We start from the raw sequence: 14394 nt of genomic DNA on the forward strand, positions 1-14394 counted from the left end.
AGCATGCATATTGAACAAAGGTTAAGTGAACTGTTCATTCTTTAACAATTGTTGATTGCTGGGAGAAGAATGTGAGCTTCACTTAAAGAACCTCCGTGTCTACCTTGAGGTTACTATGAGGTGGTTCAGAGGATCAAAATCCCCACAACCCGGGTCTCAGACAAGGCCTTCAAGTTGGTGATCAACTCAGCCAAGCTGTTAGAGGCCGCTGCTCGCAGTATGACTTGAGTAACAGCCCAGTTGATCAAGGGAACCTTAAGAGGTATTTATTGCGTTTGTTCTAAACCTTTCTTGGACGAATCTTTCTAGGTCTCAGGCGACGTGATTTTACCGTAAGATAGTATGGCGGCAATTCAAGGTCATCTTCCCTACTCTGGACAGTGATTGGATATCCAAGTTATAGGGTTATTCCTTCACTCGTTAACATGGTCAAAGTTTTCTACTTGTCTGAAGCCAAATAACTGGTTAAAACTTTGTCACTTTCAGACAATGGAGTTAAGGTAAGTTATAAAATATAGATAATGCAATCAAAATTTGATAATTACGTAAAATAAAATATTGTAATTAATAATATATTTATTTTTCTATAATATAAATATCCCGGTCCGCCCTCAAAAAGTATTACTTTCACTGAATAATATTTTTGCTTCTGTATGCTATATGCTATTTCCTAATTGTTTGTGGCTTCAATGTGTAACAAATGGCAAACTACTGGCTCTCCATGGCTGCTTGACCAAGTTTCCTTGTTTGAACTCTGCCCTTTTGGAGCAGCAGAGACCCCAAGGTGCGCTACCTTGGTGTCTCAGTGAGGAGAAACATCTTTAAGTGGGCGCCTCTGGTGGTCCCAGTGGAGATGCTCATTTCCCTTCCCCCTGCAGATTAAATTGGGCCTTAAGTAACACTTTGTGGAGCTCTAGATAAGGAGAAAGGCAGTCTTCAACCACCTTAGTTATCTTGAGGTAATCTAGAGATGATTTCGGGGTTTAGCGTCCCTGCGGCCCGGTTCTCGACCAGACCTCCTTTTTGTTACACACCCCCAGGAAGCAGCTCCGTAGCAGCTGTCTAAATCCCAGGTACCTATTTACTATAAGATGAACCGTTGCATCAGGATAAAAGAAACTCTGACCATTTGTTTCCGTCTCCACCGGGGATCGAACCCGGAACCTTAGGAACATGAATCCCAAACGCTGTCCACTCAGCTATCAGGCCCGTATACAAGACTACTTCCCTAAACTTCCTTGGGGACAAAGGTCTAAGCCGGTAAGTTCGTTGGAGCAGAGATAAAGAAGATCCTGGAGTACAAGGGGCTGCCCAAGAACCTCCTCACTAGGAAGGAGACATCAGCTTGGAACAGCTTTAGCGCAGTGATTCGGGGCATGATGAGCAATGACAACACCGCAATTAGGGCTGGTGGAGAATGTGCTGTTCAATAGGCCACAGGTTGTCCCCTTAAATGCCACATCCTTGAAGTTCATCTTGATAATGAGAGAACATTATTAACATGAGAGGTGAACATGAGAGTATACTCGGAGAGGTCAGGCGAACACTTACAACGGGATATACTGGACTTTAAGAGCTACTACTAAAGAGAGTCTAACGAGAACATGATGAGAGACTAAAATTTGTTTCGTGAAAGTGATTTAAAGTAAAATTGTAAATCTCGATAAAAACACCACTCGCTTCTACATCTTGTGCGTGCATTTTTGTATAACTTTAGTATAAATGTATAGTAATTTTTATATGATGTTTGTTTCGTATGCCATCAGAATGAAAATATACAAATTTGTTCATTTCCTAATGGAAATAGGCAATTTTCAAAATGCCACTCACTCTCTCTCTCTTGGTCACAAAAGCAATGTTTGATGAAAATAATAAAATTTTCTATACTTTTCCGACATTATTTTATAATTGTTTATGCCGATATTTTTTAGAACATACACAGAAACAAAATTGTATCACATTACGTTATCCTTCTCTTCAACCTGGATTAAATTTTACAAAAACATCTAAGAATAATATCATTTCTGGAGACAGCGTGAAAGTAGTAATTAAAAGAATATTTCGGTGAACTTGAAGTTTAAAAAAAAATTCTAATCCTTGAAATTCAGTTTATTGTCTCTTACAAGTCGACAAAAATTTTTAATCCCTTAATGCTGTGTAAATGTCGACCAGCCAATTAGTAACCTTTCTGGTATAGATTATTGCTGTGAATTTTTAGAACCTCTGTTTTAAGCGTCCCACGCTTTAAACACAGCTTACAGTCGTCATTTAGAGCACGGTAATCATCGTACCTGAATACCTGACAAACCCAACAGCTGTATCACACAAGATAACGGGGCAACAAGATAACCGGTTTCTTCATTAATTGATTACAATCTTACCTCCAATTACGAGTAAACTTCCCACAGTTAAAATAAATGTACAAACTCGACATAATTGCTCATTTGCCGGAATTTGCTTCCCAACAAAGTCACGTGTCCAGTTCCTAATCTGAAACTAATAAACACACAACGTAACTTAAAATTTGTTCTGTATTTTTGAGTACATACGTAAGAATAACTCTTACCGTTACAAAGGGTGTTAGCTGGGAAGCGAATGAAATCTTCTTTGTTAATGGATTTAAGGTTCTTGAAATGTAAAAGTTACATAATACAATAATTTTTATAATCTTTTGACCTCGTCACAACGTATCCGTCCAAAATTAACAAGGGCACTCGCTTCTCTGTTCATTAAATCCTTATATCCAGTGTTTAATGAACACGACACACACACACACACACACACACACACACATATAGAACAAATGGATGTTAGAGTTTAACCCAAGCAAATGTAATGTAATGTAATGAAGATAGGGGTAGGAAGCAGGAGACCAGATAGAAGGTATCACTTGGGAGATGAAATACTTCAAGAGTCAGAGAGAGAGAAAGACCTGGGGGTTGATATCACGCCAGAACTGTCTCCTGAAGCTCATATCAAGAGGATAACATCAGCAGCATATGCCAGGTTGGCTAACATAAGAACGGCCTTTAGAAACTTGTGTAAGGAATCTTTCAGAACATTATATACCACATATGTCAGACCAATCCTGGAGTATGCGGCTCCAGCATGGAGTCCATATCTAGTCAAGTATATGACTAAACTGGAAAAGGTTCAAAGGTTTGCCACCAGACTAGTACCCGAGCTGAGAGGTATGAGCTACGAGGAGAGACTACGGGAATTGAACCTCACTTCGTTGGAAGACAGAAGAGTTAGGGGGGACATGATCACCACATTCAAGATTCTCAAGGGAATCGACAGGGTTGATAAAGACAGGCTGTTTAACACAAGAGGCACACGCACTAGGGGACACAGGTGGAAACTGAGTGCCCAAATGAGCCACAGAGATATTAGAAAGAACTTTTTTAGTGTCAGAGTGGTTGACAAATGGAATGCATTAGGAAGTGATGTGGTGGAGGCTGACTCCATACACAGTTTCAAGTGTAGATATGATAGAGCCCAATAGGCTCAGGAACCTGTACACCTGTTGATTGACGGTTGAGAGGCGGGACCAAAGAGCCAGTGCTCCACCCCCCCAAACACAACTAGGTGAGTACAACTAGGTGAGTACACACTCACACACACACCCACACACACATACACACACACACACACAAACACACACACACACACACACACACACACACACACACACACACACACACACACACACACACACACACACACACACACACATACACACACACACACTTGACTTGTGACCATCGTGTTGGATGGACGTGGGGTTGGGAGCTCCTGGTTCACTAGAGGAGTGGGAGGGGTAATCAGGCAACTTCGAAGTGAAAAAGTGTGTACAAGTGAATGAAAAAACCTTGGGTTTTATCAAAAGCCATAAGGTAGTGAAGAAAAACAGTTTAAATAGCGTAATTCAAAATAGTTGAGGAAGTACTGTGGCAGTGTGCAGTGTGGAGCAGACCTCACCGGCCTCTGACCGTGACCTCACCCCCGGTAGCAACCCTTCTACCACCACGTGGGACGACGATTGGAGATTCACTCACCTATTGTGTTAGCAGGACGGTAAGATACTTGGAACCCCTGTGGGTAAGGTTGCATTATAGCAATGACTAGGTCAGGAAGGGGGTCTAGGTCCAACAGTATTATGATTGAGGAAGAAGATAGGTTTGTGGAGAAGATGATTGGGAAATTTGTAGAGAAGAGGGATGTTTGGATAGATGATCTAATCCAGGGGATTAAAAGTGAAGTCTTTAATAAGATACAGGACGAGGTTCAAAGACTCAAACAAGAGTTAATGGATTATATTCAAGAGGAAATCAGGAAGAGCAGGGTAGAATGGAAAGGAGAAATATCTAGGCTTACTAATGAATTTGGCAGGAATAAGGGAAGCTTGGCAGGGGAAGGGGAAGTAGTAGTAGGTGGAATAGCGGGTGTGGGAGGGGTGGGGGTCAGCCAGGGAGGGGGCCACCAGCATGACCCTGAACTGAGAAAGAGGACAATCATAATCCATGGATTGCTTGAAGCCAGGGCACCATCGAGGCAGGAAAGGATGGAGATTGAGGATTTGGAGCTACAGGGGATCTTGAGAGACATGAGAGCCCAGATGGCAGGGAATGAGGTGCAAGTCCACAGACGCATTGGGCCATACAACTGTAACAGGAAACGACCTGTCCTGGTACAGTTCACTAACTCTGGTGGAGTTAGTGTACTCTCTTGCCTGGTGGACCAAACTCTCACAAGTCAAGCCTGGCCTCGGGCCGGGCTTGGGGAGTAGAAGAACTCCCAGAACCCCATCAACCAGGTATCAACCAGGTAACGAAGAGGCAGTGGATTACATACTGCATCACAAACACTTACTCAGAGGTAGCGAAAATTACTACAACGTATATATTGACAAATTCATGACGAAGGAGGAGCAGGTAGCCCACAGAGCAAGCAAACAACAATACAACTCTTCCCATTTGAGCGTAGCTACACACACCAGTGCTAATCCACCCCATGCTAACCAGCTCACACATTCTCAGGTCACTCCTTCCCCAAATCAGCCGCCCCTGCTTATCTCCCCAACACCTCCCTTGACCCCTCTGACCCCACTGCAGTCAAATTCATCCCACATTCCAAGGACCCCCTCATCACCTCAACCCCCAAAACCCGTCCAGCCCTCATCCCCTCAACCCCCAAAACCCACCCAGCCCTCATCACCTCAACCCCAAGAACCCACCCAGCCCTCATCCCCTCAACACCCAAAACCTACCCAGCCCTCACCCCTCCTCATCCGCTCTCCTTCCATGTGACCCCCCACCCTTGCGAGGGGGGTGGGAGGTTCCCCCCCCCCTCTATCCTTCCCCCTCCCAACCTCTCAACCTCTATCTGACTCCCAACCTTACGCTATCTCCCAACCCCTCTATGCCCTCCCTAATCTTCAGACCCAGTATGCCCTTCCTACTCCAGACCTACCTACCCAGGCCCTACCCCAGACCCTCCTTCCTACCTTCCTAGAAGCCCAGCCCCCAGTAGCCCCCCAAGCACCCCTCCTGACCTCTTTCACCCCCCATACACCCCCCGGACCCCTCCAGACACCCCCCGGATTCCCCCGGACATCCCACGGATCCTCCCCGCCCCCAGTCATCCCCCAGACACCCCCCAGATCCCCCTGCCCCCAATCACCCCCCCAGACACCCCCCAGATCCCCCCAGTCCCCCAGAGAAAGGGAGAACTCTCGTACAAGAGTTTCCATGAAGAATCTCAAGGTTTGGTACACTAATGCTGATGGGGTATCTAATAAAGCAGAAGAGATAAAAGAAAGAGTGAGTGAAGCAGATCCTGACATAGTTGCAATTGTGGAAACTAAAATTAATGACATGATCTCAGATGCAATCTTTCCTGAAAGGTACCAGGTGATACGAAAAGAGAGGACACAGAGACAGGGAGGGGGAGTAGCACTCCTAATAAAGCAGAAATGGAAGTTTGAAGACCTGGGAAATCGAGTTACCAATGAGTGCACAAGCTTCATACATGGAACTCTGACAGTAGATAGGAGGAAGATTGTGATCTTGGTAATCTACATTCCCCCACCAAACAGTAGAAGACCCAGGCAGGAGTATGATGACAACAACAAGGCATGTATAGATGAACTGCAGAAGGCAGCAACACTAACCCACAGAATGAGAGCGAAGCTGCTGATCATAGGGGACCTAAATCATGGAGAGATAAATTGGGAATCAAGGAATCCCCATGGAGGGGACGAAACGTGGGGAGCAAAATTAGTAGATGTTAAAGACAGGAATTTCCTAACACAACATGTGAAGGAAGACACAAGGGAAAGAGGAGGAGATGCACCGAGCCTATTAGACCTGATTTTCACCCAGAACGTAGAAGATATCGAGAATTTAGAGCATGAAATACCTCTAGGGGCCAGTGACCATTGTGTCCTAGTCTTTGACTACATGATGGAATTCAAACTTATGACCATGGGACAAGAGATCTGGGAAAGGAGAGTTGAATACAGGAAAGGGGACTATAAGAGGATAAGGGACTATCTGGGTGAAGTGCAGTGGGAGGAAGAAATTAGAGGAAAAACAGTCCAAGATATGATGGACCTAGTCATACAGAAATGCCAGGAGGCTGAAGAGAGATTTATACCAACAGTAAAGGGAAAAAATAAGAAGGAATATAATAACCCATGGTTTAACAGACAGTGTCAGGAAGCAAAAATGGCCAGCAGGCGGGAGTGGAGGAAGTACAGAAGACAAAGGACAGAGGACAACAGGATCAGATACAACAGAGCTAGGAACGATTACATTAACATAAGACGAACATCGGAAAGGGACTATGAGAACGATATTGCAATCAAAGCGAAAAAACAACCTAAGTTACTACACAATCATATAAGAAGAAAAATGTCGGTGAACGACCAAGTGACAAGACTAAGGACGACAGAGGGGGCATATACTGAAAGTGACAAGGAAATCAGCGAGGCACTGAATGCCAGTTTCCATGGAGTGTTCACTACCGAGCCTGAGCAGCTCCCATTGTTGGAAGGGGTTACCCTAGATGAAAGACTATCAGATACAGAGGTGACAGCAGAGGAGGTAATGAAACAGTTGGCAACTCTAGATGCAACTAAAGCAGTTGGACCAGACAAAGTATCACCGTGGATACTAAAAGAAGCAGCGCAGGCCCTCAGCGTGCCTCTGGCAATGATCTTTAATGAGTCACTTATGTCGGGAGAATTGCCCAGTTGCTGGAAGAAGGCAAATGTCGTGCCGATCTTCAAGAAAGGTGATAGGGAGGAGGCACTTAACTATAGACCTGTATCACTGACAAGCATCCCCTGTAAAATACTGGAAAGAATCATTAGGCTACGACTGGTTGCACACCTGGAGAACATTAAGTTTGTGAACAAACATCAACATGGGTTCTGGACAGGGAAATCGTGCCTAGCAAACCTTCTGGAATTTTATGATAAAATAACGAGGATAAGACAGGACAGAGATGGTTGGGCAGACTGCATATTTCTGGACTGCCAAAAAGCCTTTGATACAGTACCGCACATGAGACTGCTGTTCAAGCTCGAGAGGCAGGCGGGGGTGGGGGGAAAGGTCCTAGCATGGATAAGGAACTACCTAACAGGAAGGAGCCAAAGAGTTACGGTAAGAGGCGAGAAGTCGGACTGGCGAACAGTAACAAGTGGAGTACCACAAGGATCGGTGCTGGGACCAATTCTATTTCTTGTATATGTTAACGACATGTTTACAGGTAGAGTCCTACATGTCGATGTTTGCGGATGACACAAAGTTGATGAGAAGAGTTGTGACAGATGAGGATTGCAGGATCCTCCAAGAGGACCTGAACAGGTTGCAGAGATGGTCAGAGAAATGGCTACTGGAATTCAACACGAGCAAATGTAAAGTTATGGAAATGGGACTAGGAGATAGGAGACCAAAGGGACAGTACACAATGAAGGGGAACAGCCTACCTGTGACGGCGCACGAAAGAGACCTGGGTGTGGACGTAACACCTAATCTATCTCCTGAGGCACATATAAATAGGATAACGACAGCAGCGTACTCTACACTGGCAAAAATTAGAACATCATTCAGAAACCTAAGTAAGGAGGCATTTAGGGCGCTTTACGCTGCCTACGTGAAGCCAGTCTTAGAGTATGCCGCCTCATCATGGAGTCCCCATATGAAGAAGCATATAATGAAACTGGAAAAGGTTCAGAGGTTTGCAGCGAGACTCGTCCCAGAGCTACGAGGGATGGGGTATGAGGAGCGCCTGAGGGAACTGTGCCTTACGACACTAGAAAGAAGAAGGGAGAGGGGGACATGATAGGAACGTATAAGATACTCAGAGGGATTGACAGAGTGGACATAGACGAAATGTTCACACGGAATAGTTACAGAACGAGGGGACATGGGTGGAAGCTTGAAACTCATATGAGTCACAAGGATGTTAGGAAGTTTTCTTTTAGCGTGAGAGTAGTGGGAAAATGGAATGCACTTCAGGAACAGGTTGTGGAAGCAAATACTATTCATAATTTTAAAACCAGGTATGATAGGGAAATGGGACAGGAGTCATTGCTGTAAACAACCGATGCTCGAAAGGCGGGATCCAAGAGTCAATGCTCGATCCTGCAGACACAACTAGGTGAGTACAACTAGGTGAGTACACACACACACGCGCACACACACGCACACACACACACACACACACACACACACACACACACACACACACACACACACACACACACACACACACACACACACACACACGCACACACACACACACACACAAACACAAGCACACATACACACAAACACACTATATGATAATAGTCCAGGACGGACCGAAACGTCGCCGTTCCCCCCCCCCCCCCCGAACCATCATCTGATGCGTGATTCGCTCCTCACATCTTCAGCCACATTACTGTCACGTTACGTTACGTTACGTCAGCCACGTTACTGTGACGTTACGTTACGTTACGTCAGCCACGTAACTGGGACTCAACCTCTTCACCACATCCAGCATTCCAAGCCTCACCTTATTGTGCTTTTTCCAGACGAGAGAGGGAGGAGGAATGCCACCGACGACGCTACAAGTGATGGTGAGGCTGCTGCCCTCTTGCAGGGGGCCCAGCCCCCCCTCCGTGATCCTCTGGCCGGCCACCATCAGCACCGGCTGGCCGGGGGGCTCCACCACCTGCAGGTTCAGGTGTGTCCGGCGGGACGAGGCTGGAGGAAGATAAAAAATTGGTGAGCTTTGGGTGGCCAGAAGAGAATAGATGAAGAGAGGATGATAAAACGAAGGTAATAGAGAAAAATAGAGTGAAAAAAGGAAGATGATGGAGAAGAGTGGTGAGGGATAGAAGGAAGAGGTTATGCAAATAATATCTTAGAATCCTAAATGTAGCGAGAATGAGAGACAGAATACACTGTTTATAGAGAAGAACAGAGAAAACGAAGTGGATAGAGGAGAAAGAAGTAAGAAAATTATCCCATATTCAATGAGAGTCCCTGAGGGAGGCGTCAACAATAAAGTATGCAAGAGTTCAATGCATGCAACAGTAGCAAGGAACAACAGCGGAGAATGAGAAGGGAATAGCAGGACGTGGGAACAAGCGCTAAGCTACTTACTGATGGGTGCAGTGAGTAACACATAATAATGTGGAGACACAATGGTCCAGGCTTCAGTGAGAAGCAGGCAGCAGTGAAGCGGTTCAAATAGTCCAATGCTTCAGTGGGAACAATGACGAGGCAAAGGGGACGAGTGAATAACATGTCGAATATGCTGCCCGTCCTCTAAACAAAAGGCCAAAAGTCCATTCCACGCACCCGCCAAACCCCCTGTTTATGATTGAAAAACGGTTTACACACGACTCACAACTGATGACGTCAGAACGCTTCCGGAACAAGTGCTTCGCTGACGACATTTGTTCGAACTACAACGCTATAAATGCTTCACCAATTAACGCACTACAAATACATATAATCGGCAACAGAACCTAAATTCCTAACCTAACTTAACCACTGCCTAAATATGCACAATATGTTAATATATAATAATTTAATTGATATTTAATAAAAGTTCTGTTTTGAATGAACAGCATGTTAAAACTGTTGAATGCGTCTTTGGGGTTGACCGTTGGATAGAATGGACTTGCTCTGAGGACAGGTTGCGAAAATGACATATATATTAATTTGGAAACATATTTGCATAATCTAATTTCAACAGATAATTGACATGCAAGCCAAAGTCAGAGGGTATGTCGCTACATGTATTCGGTATTCGACAATGTACGGCAAGAGAGCTTGACATGTTAATTGGATTTGAAAATAGGATGATATATATATAAACTAAGATATAAGACTTGAATATGACATTATAATTACAGTCACTTTGAACGCCCAGTTTATTGGTGTGTTGCTCACTGAACCTTTTCAACAGAGACATCATAACTAGATCTTAAGTTAATCTGAGAATATAATTTATATATAAATATATATATATATATATATATATATATATATATATATATATATATATATATATATATATATATATATATGTATATATATATATATATATATATATATATATATATATATATATATATATATATATATATATATATATATATATATATGTAGCCGAACATAGACTCTTGGAGGAGTGAGAGGAGGTTTTGTTGCATAACAAAGTATAATATTTAACTACATATTTGTGGAAAATTCCTCTGAAAACTTTAATCATTCAGTCAGGTATTATGGCTCTAACTAATGAACATTATTAACCAAAATAAATACATAAAAGCTCTCTAACAACTGTCAAATAATCGTGTTTATTAGTAATTCGTACCAAAAGCAACACTAATTATCACACAAAGTGAATACTGTGTAAACATTATTTCAAATGCTGTTGTTGATTTTGGGTAAATTAAGCCAGTGAAAAGAAAATGGCTATCCTCCCTCTCCCTCCCCCCCTACCCTCCCCTCCTTCGGTCCCCTCCCCCAAACACCCCTTCCCTCACAAAACCCCCAACACCACCTCCACCCCCCTCCTCCCAATACCTTCCACGGTGAAATTAGCAGAAACCACACAACCGTCTCCAGACGAACAACAACAACAGCCACGCAGGAAGAAGCCTTAAACCAACAACTCTCGGAATAACTACGTAAGAATCATTGAGCTGCCGCAGGGAGCCGCCACCCTGCAGCCTGCACACACGTTGCTCTCATACTGTGGGGAGAGCCCCGCGAATTTCGGCGAAGGGGGACGGGGGGGGGGCTCTCACCAACATATAGAGCAAAATAGGAATCTTTTTAACTGGGGAGCGGTGGGTATACCTTGGTGTGTGTGGCTGTGAGGCGGGGAGACACACCTCTACAGCGGCGTGGAAGATCTCACCTCTGGCCACTGCTGGCCCAGGTGGAGATTGGTGTGACCTGGCCACTGCTGGCCCAGGTGGAGATTGGTGTGACCTGGCCACTGCTGGCCCAGGTGGAGATTGGTGTGACCTTGCCACTGCTGGCCCAGGTGGAGATTGGTGTGACCTGGCCACTGCTGGCCCAGGTGGAGATTGGTGTGACCTGGCCACTGCTGGCCCAGGTGGAGATTGGTGTGACCTGGCCACTGCTGGCCCAGGTGGAGATTGGTGTGACTTGGCCACTGCTGGCCTAGGTGAAGATAGGTGTGACCTGGCCACTGCTGGCCCAGGTGGAGATTGGTCTGACCTGGCCACTGCTGGCCCAGGTGGAGATTGGTGTGACTTGGCCACTGCTGGCCCAGGTGAAGATAGGTGTGACCTGGCCACTGCTGGCCCAGATGAAGATAGGTTTTGCCTGGCCACTGCTGGCCCAGGTGAAGATAGGTGTGACCTGGCCACCGCTGGCCCAGGTGGAGATTGGTGTGACCTGGCCACTGCTGGCCCAGGTGAAGATAGGTGTGACCTGGCCACTGCTGGCCCAGATGAAGATAGGTTTTGCCTGGCCACTGCTGGCCCAGGTGAAGATAGGTGTGACCTGGCCACTGCTGGCCCAGGTGGAGATTGGTGTGACCTGGCCACTGCTGGCCCAAGTGAAGATAGGTGTTGCCTAGCCACTGCTGGCCCAGGTGAAGATAGGTGAAACCTGGCCACTGCTGGCCCAGATGAAGATAGATGAGACCTATAGCTAGCAGTGACATCGGTGAGAATAGAGAAGACCTATTAAGCAGTGACTTTGTTGAGGTTAGAACAGATCTAGCCAGCAGTGACCTCAGTGAGGATAGAGGAGACCTAGCCAGTAGTGACCTCAGTGAGGATAGAGGAGACCTAACCAGCAGTGACCTCAGTGAGGATAGAGGAGACCTAGCCAGTAGTGACCTCAGTGAGGATAGAGGAGACCTAGCCAGTAGTGACCTCAGTGAGGATAGAGGAGACATAGCCAGTAGTGACCTCAGTGAGGATAGAGGAGACCTAGCCAGTAGTGACCGCAGTGAGGATAAAGGAGACCTAGCCAGCAGTGACCGCAGTGAGGATAGAGGAGACCTAGCCAGTAGTGACCGCAGTGAGGATAGAGGAGACCTAGCCAGTAGTGACCGCAGTGACTATAGAGGAGACCTAGCCAGTAGTGACCTCAGTGAGGATAGAGGAGACCTAGCCAGTAGTGACCGCAGTGAGGATAAAGGAGACCTAGCCAGCAGTGACCGCAGTGAGGATAGAGGAGACCTAGCCAGTAGTGACCGCAGTGAGGATAGAGGAGACCTAGCCAGTAGTGACCGCAGTGACTATAGAGGAGACCTAGCCAGTAGTGACCTCAGTGAGGATAGAGGAGACCTAGCCAGTAGTGACCGCAGTGAGGATAGAGGAGACCTAGCCACCAGTGACCTCAGTGAGGATAAAGGAGACCTAGCCAGCAGTGACCTCAGTGAGGATAGAGGAGACCTAGCCACCAGTGACCTCAGTGAGGATAGAGGAGACCTAGCCACCAGTGACCTCAGTGAGGATAGAGGAGACCTAGCCAGTAGTGACCGAAGTGACTATAGAGGAGACCTAGCCAGCAGTGACCTCAGTGACGATAGAGATCTAGCCAGCAGTGACAGCAATGAGGATAGAGGAGACCTAGCCAGCAATAACCTCAGAGAGGATAGAGATCTAGCCAGCAGTGACAGCAGTGAGGATAGAGGAGACCTAGCCAGCAGTGACCTCAGTGAGGATAGAGGAGACCTAGCCAGCAGTGACCTCAGTGAGGATAGAGGAGTCCTAGCCAGTAGTGACCGCAGTGAGGATAGAGGAGACCTAGCCACCAGTGACCTCAGTGAGGATAGAGGAGACCTAGCCAGCAGTGACCTCAGTGAGGATAGAGGAGACCTAGCCACCAGTGACCTCAGTGAGGATAGAGGAGACCTATCCACCAGTGACCTCAGTGAGGATAAAGGAGACCTAGCCAACAGTGACCTCAGTGAGGATAGAGGAGTCCTAGCCACCAGTGACCTCAGTGAGGATAGAAGAGACCTAGCCACCAGTGACCTCAGTGAGGATATAGGAGACCTAGCCACCAGTGACCTCAGTGAGGATAGAAGAGACCTAGCCACCAGTGACCTCAGTGAGGATAGAAGAGACCTAGCCACCAGTGACCTCAGTGAGGATAGAGGAGACCAAGCCACCAGTGAGCTCAGTGAGGATAGAGGAGACCTAGCCACCAGTGACCTCAGTGAGGATAGAAGAGACCTAGCCACCAGTGACCTCAGTGAGGATAGAGGAGACCTAGCCACCAGTGACCTCAGTGAGGATAGAGGAGACCTAGCCAGCAGTGCCCTCAGTGAGGATATAGGAGACCTAGCCACCAGTGACCTCAGTGAGGATAGAGGAGACCTAGCCACCAGTGACCTCAGTGAGGATAGAGGAGACCTAGCCACCAGTGACCTCAGTGAGGATAGAGGAGACCTAGCCACCAGTGACCTCAGTGAGGATAGAGGAGACCTAGCCACCAGTGACCTCAGTGAGGATAAAGGAGACCTAGCCACCAGTGACCTCAGTGAGGATAGAAGAGACCTAGCCACCAGTGACCTCAGTGAGGATATAGGAGACCTAGCCACCAGTGACCTCAGTGAGGATAGAGGAGACCTAGCCACCAGTGACCTCAGTGAGGATAGAGGAGACCTAGCCACCAGTGACCTCAGTGAGGATAGAGGAGACCTAGCCACCAGTAACCCCAAGAGAAGTCTGGGGGCGGACCAAGTCGTAATTTATATAAAAACTTCAGCAGTTACCTCCTCCACACGATATAAATTACTTCACCTTTACCGACTAAAGATTAATCCATTTTGCAGAGAAAAAGTTAAATGGCGAGTGAGAGTATAGTAATTTGAAGGTTGGAAATGCCTTGGGGTAAA

At 46.3% G+C, this 14394-nt stretch overlaps 1 protein-coding gene across 1 annotated transcript in view; it reads right to left on the reverse strand.

Moving 5' to 3' along the window:
- Positions 1-14394, reverse strand: part of LOC123751042 (nephrin) — a 744040-nt gene that overhangs the window by 435571 nt on the left and 294075 nt on the right. Inside the window, exon 5 of the mRNA XM_069322448.1 lies at positions 9064-9254. Coding sequence (XP_069178549.1) covers positions 9064-9254 — 191 coding nt within the window. The remainder of the gene's footprint in view (positions 1-9063; positions 9255-14394) is intronic.

This window comes from Procambarus clarkii, chromosome 11 (assembly GCF_040958095.1).
Source record: "Procambarus clarkii isolate CNS0578487 chromosome 11, FALCON_Pclarkii_2.0, whole genome shotgun sequence".
NCBI classification, from domain to species: domain Eukaryota; kingdom Metazoa; phylum Arthropoda; class Malacostraca; order Decapoda; family Cambaridae; genus Procambarus; species Procambarus clarkii.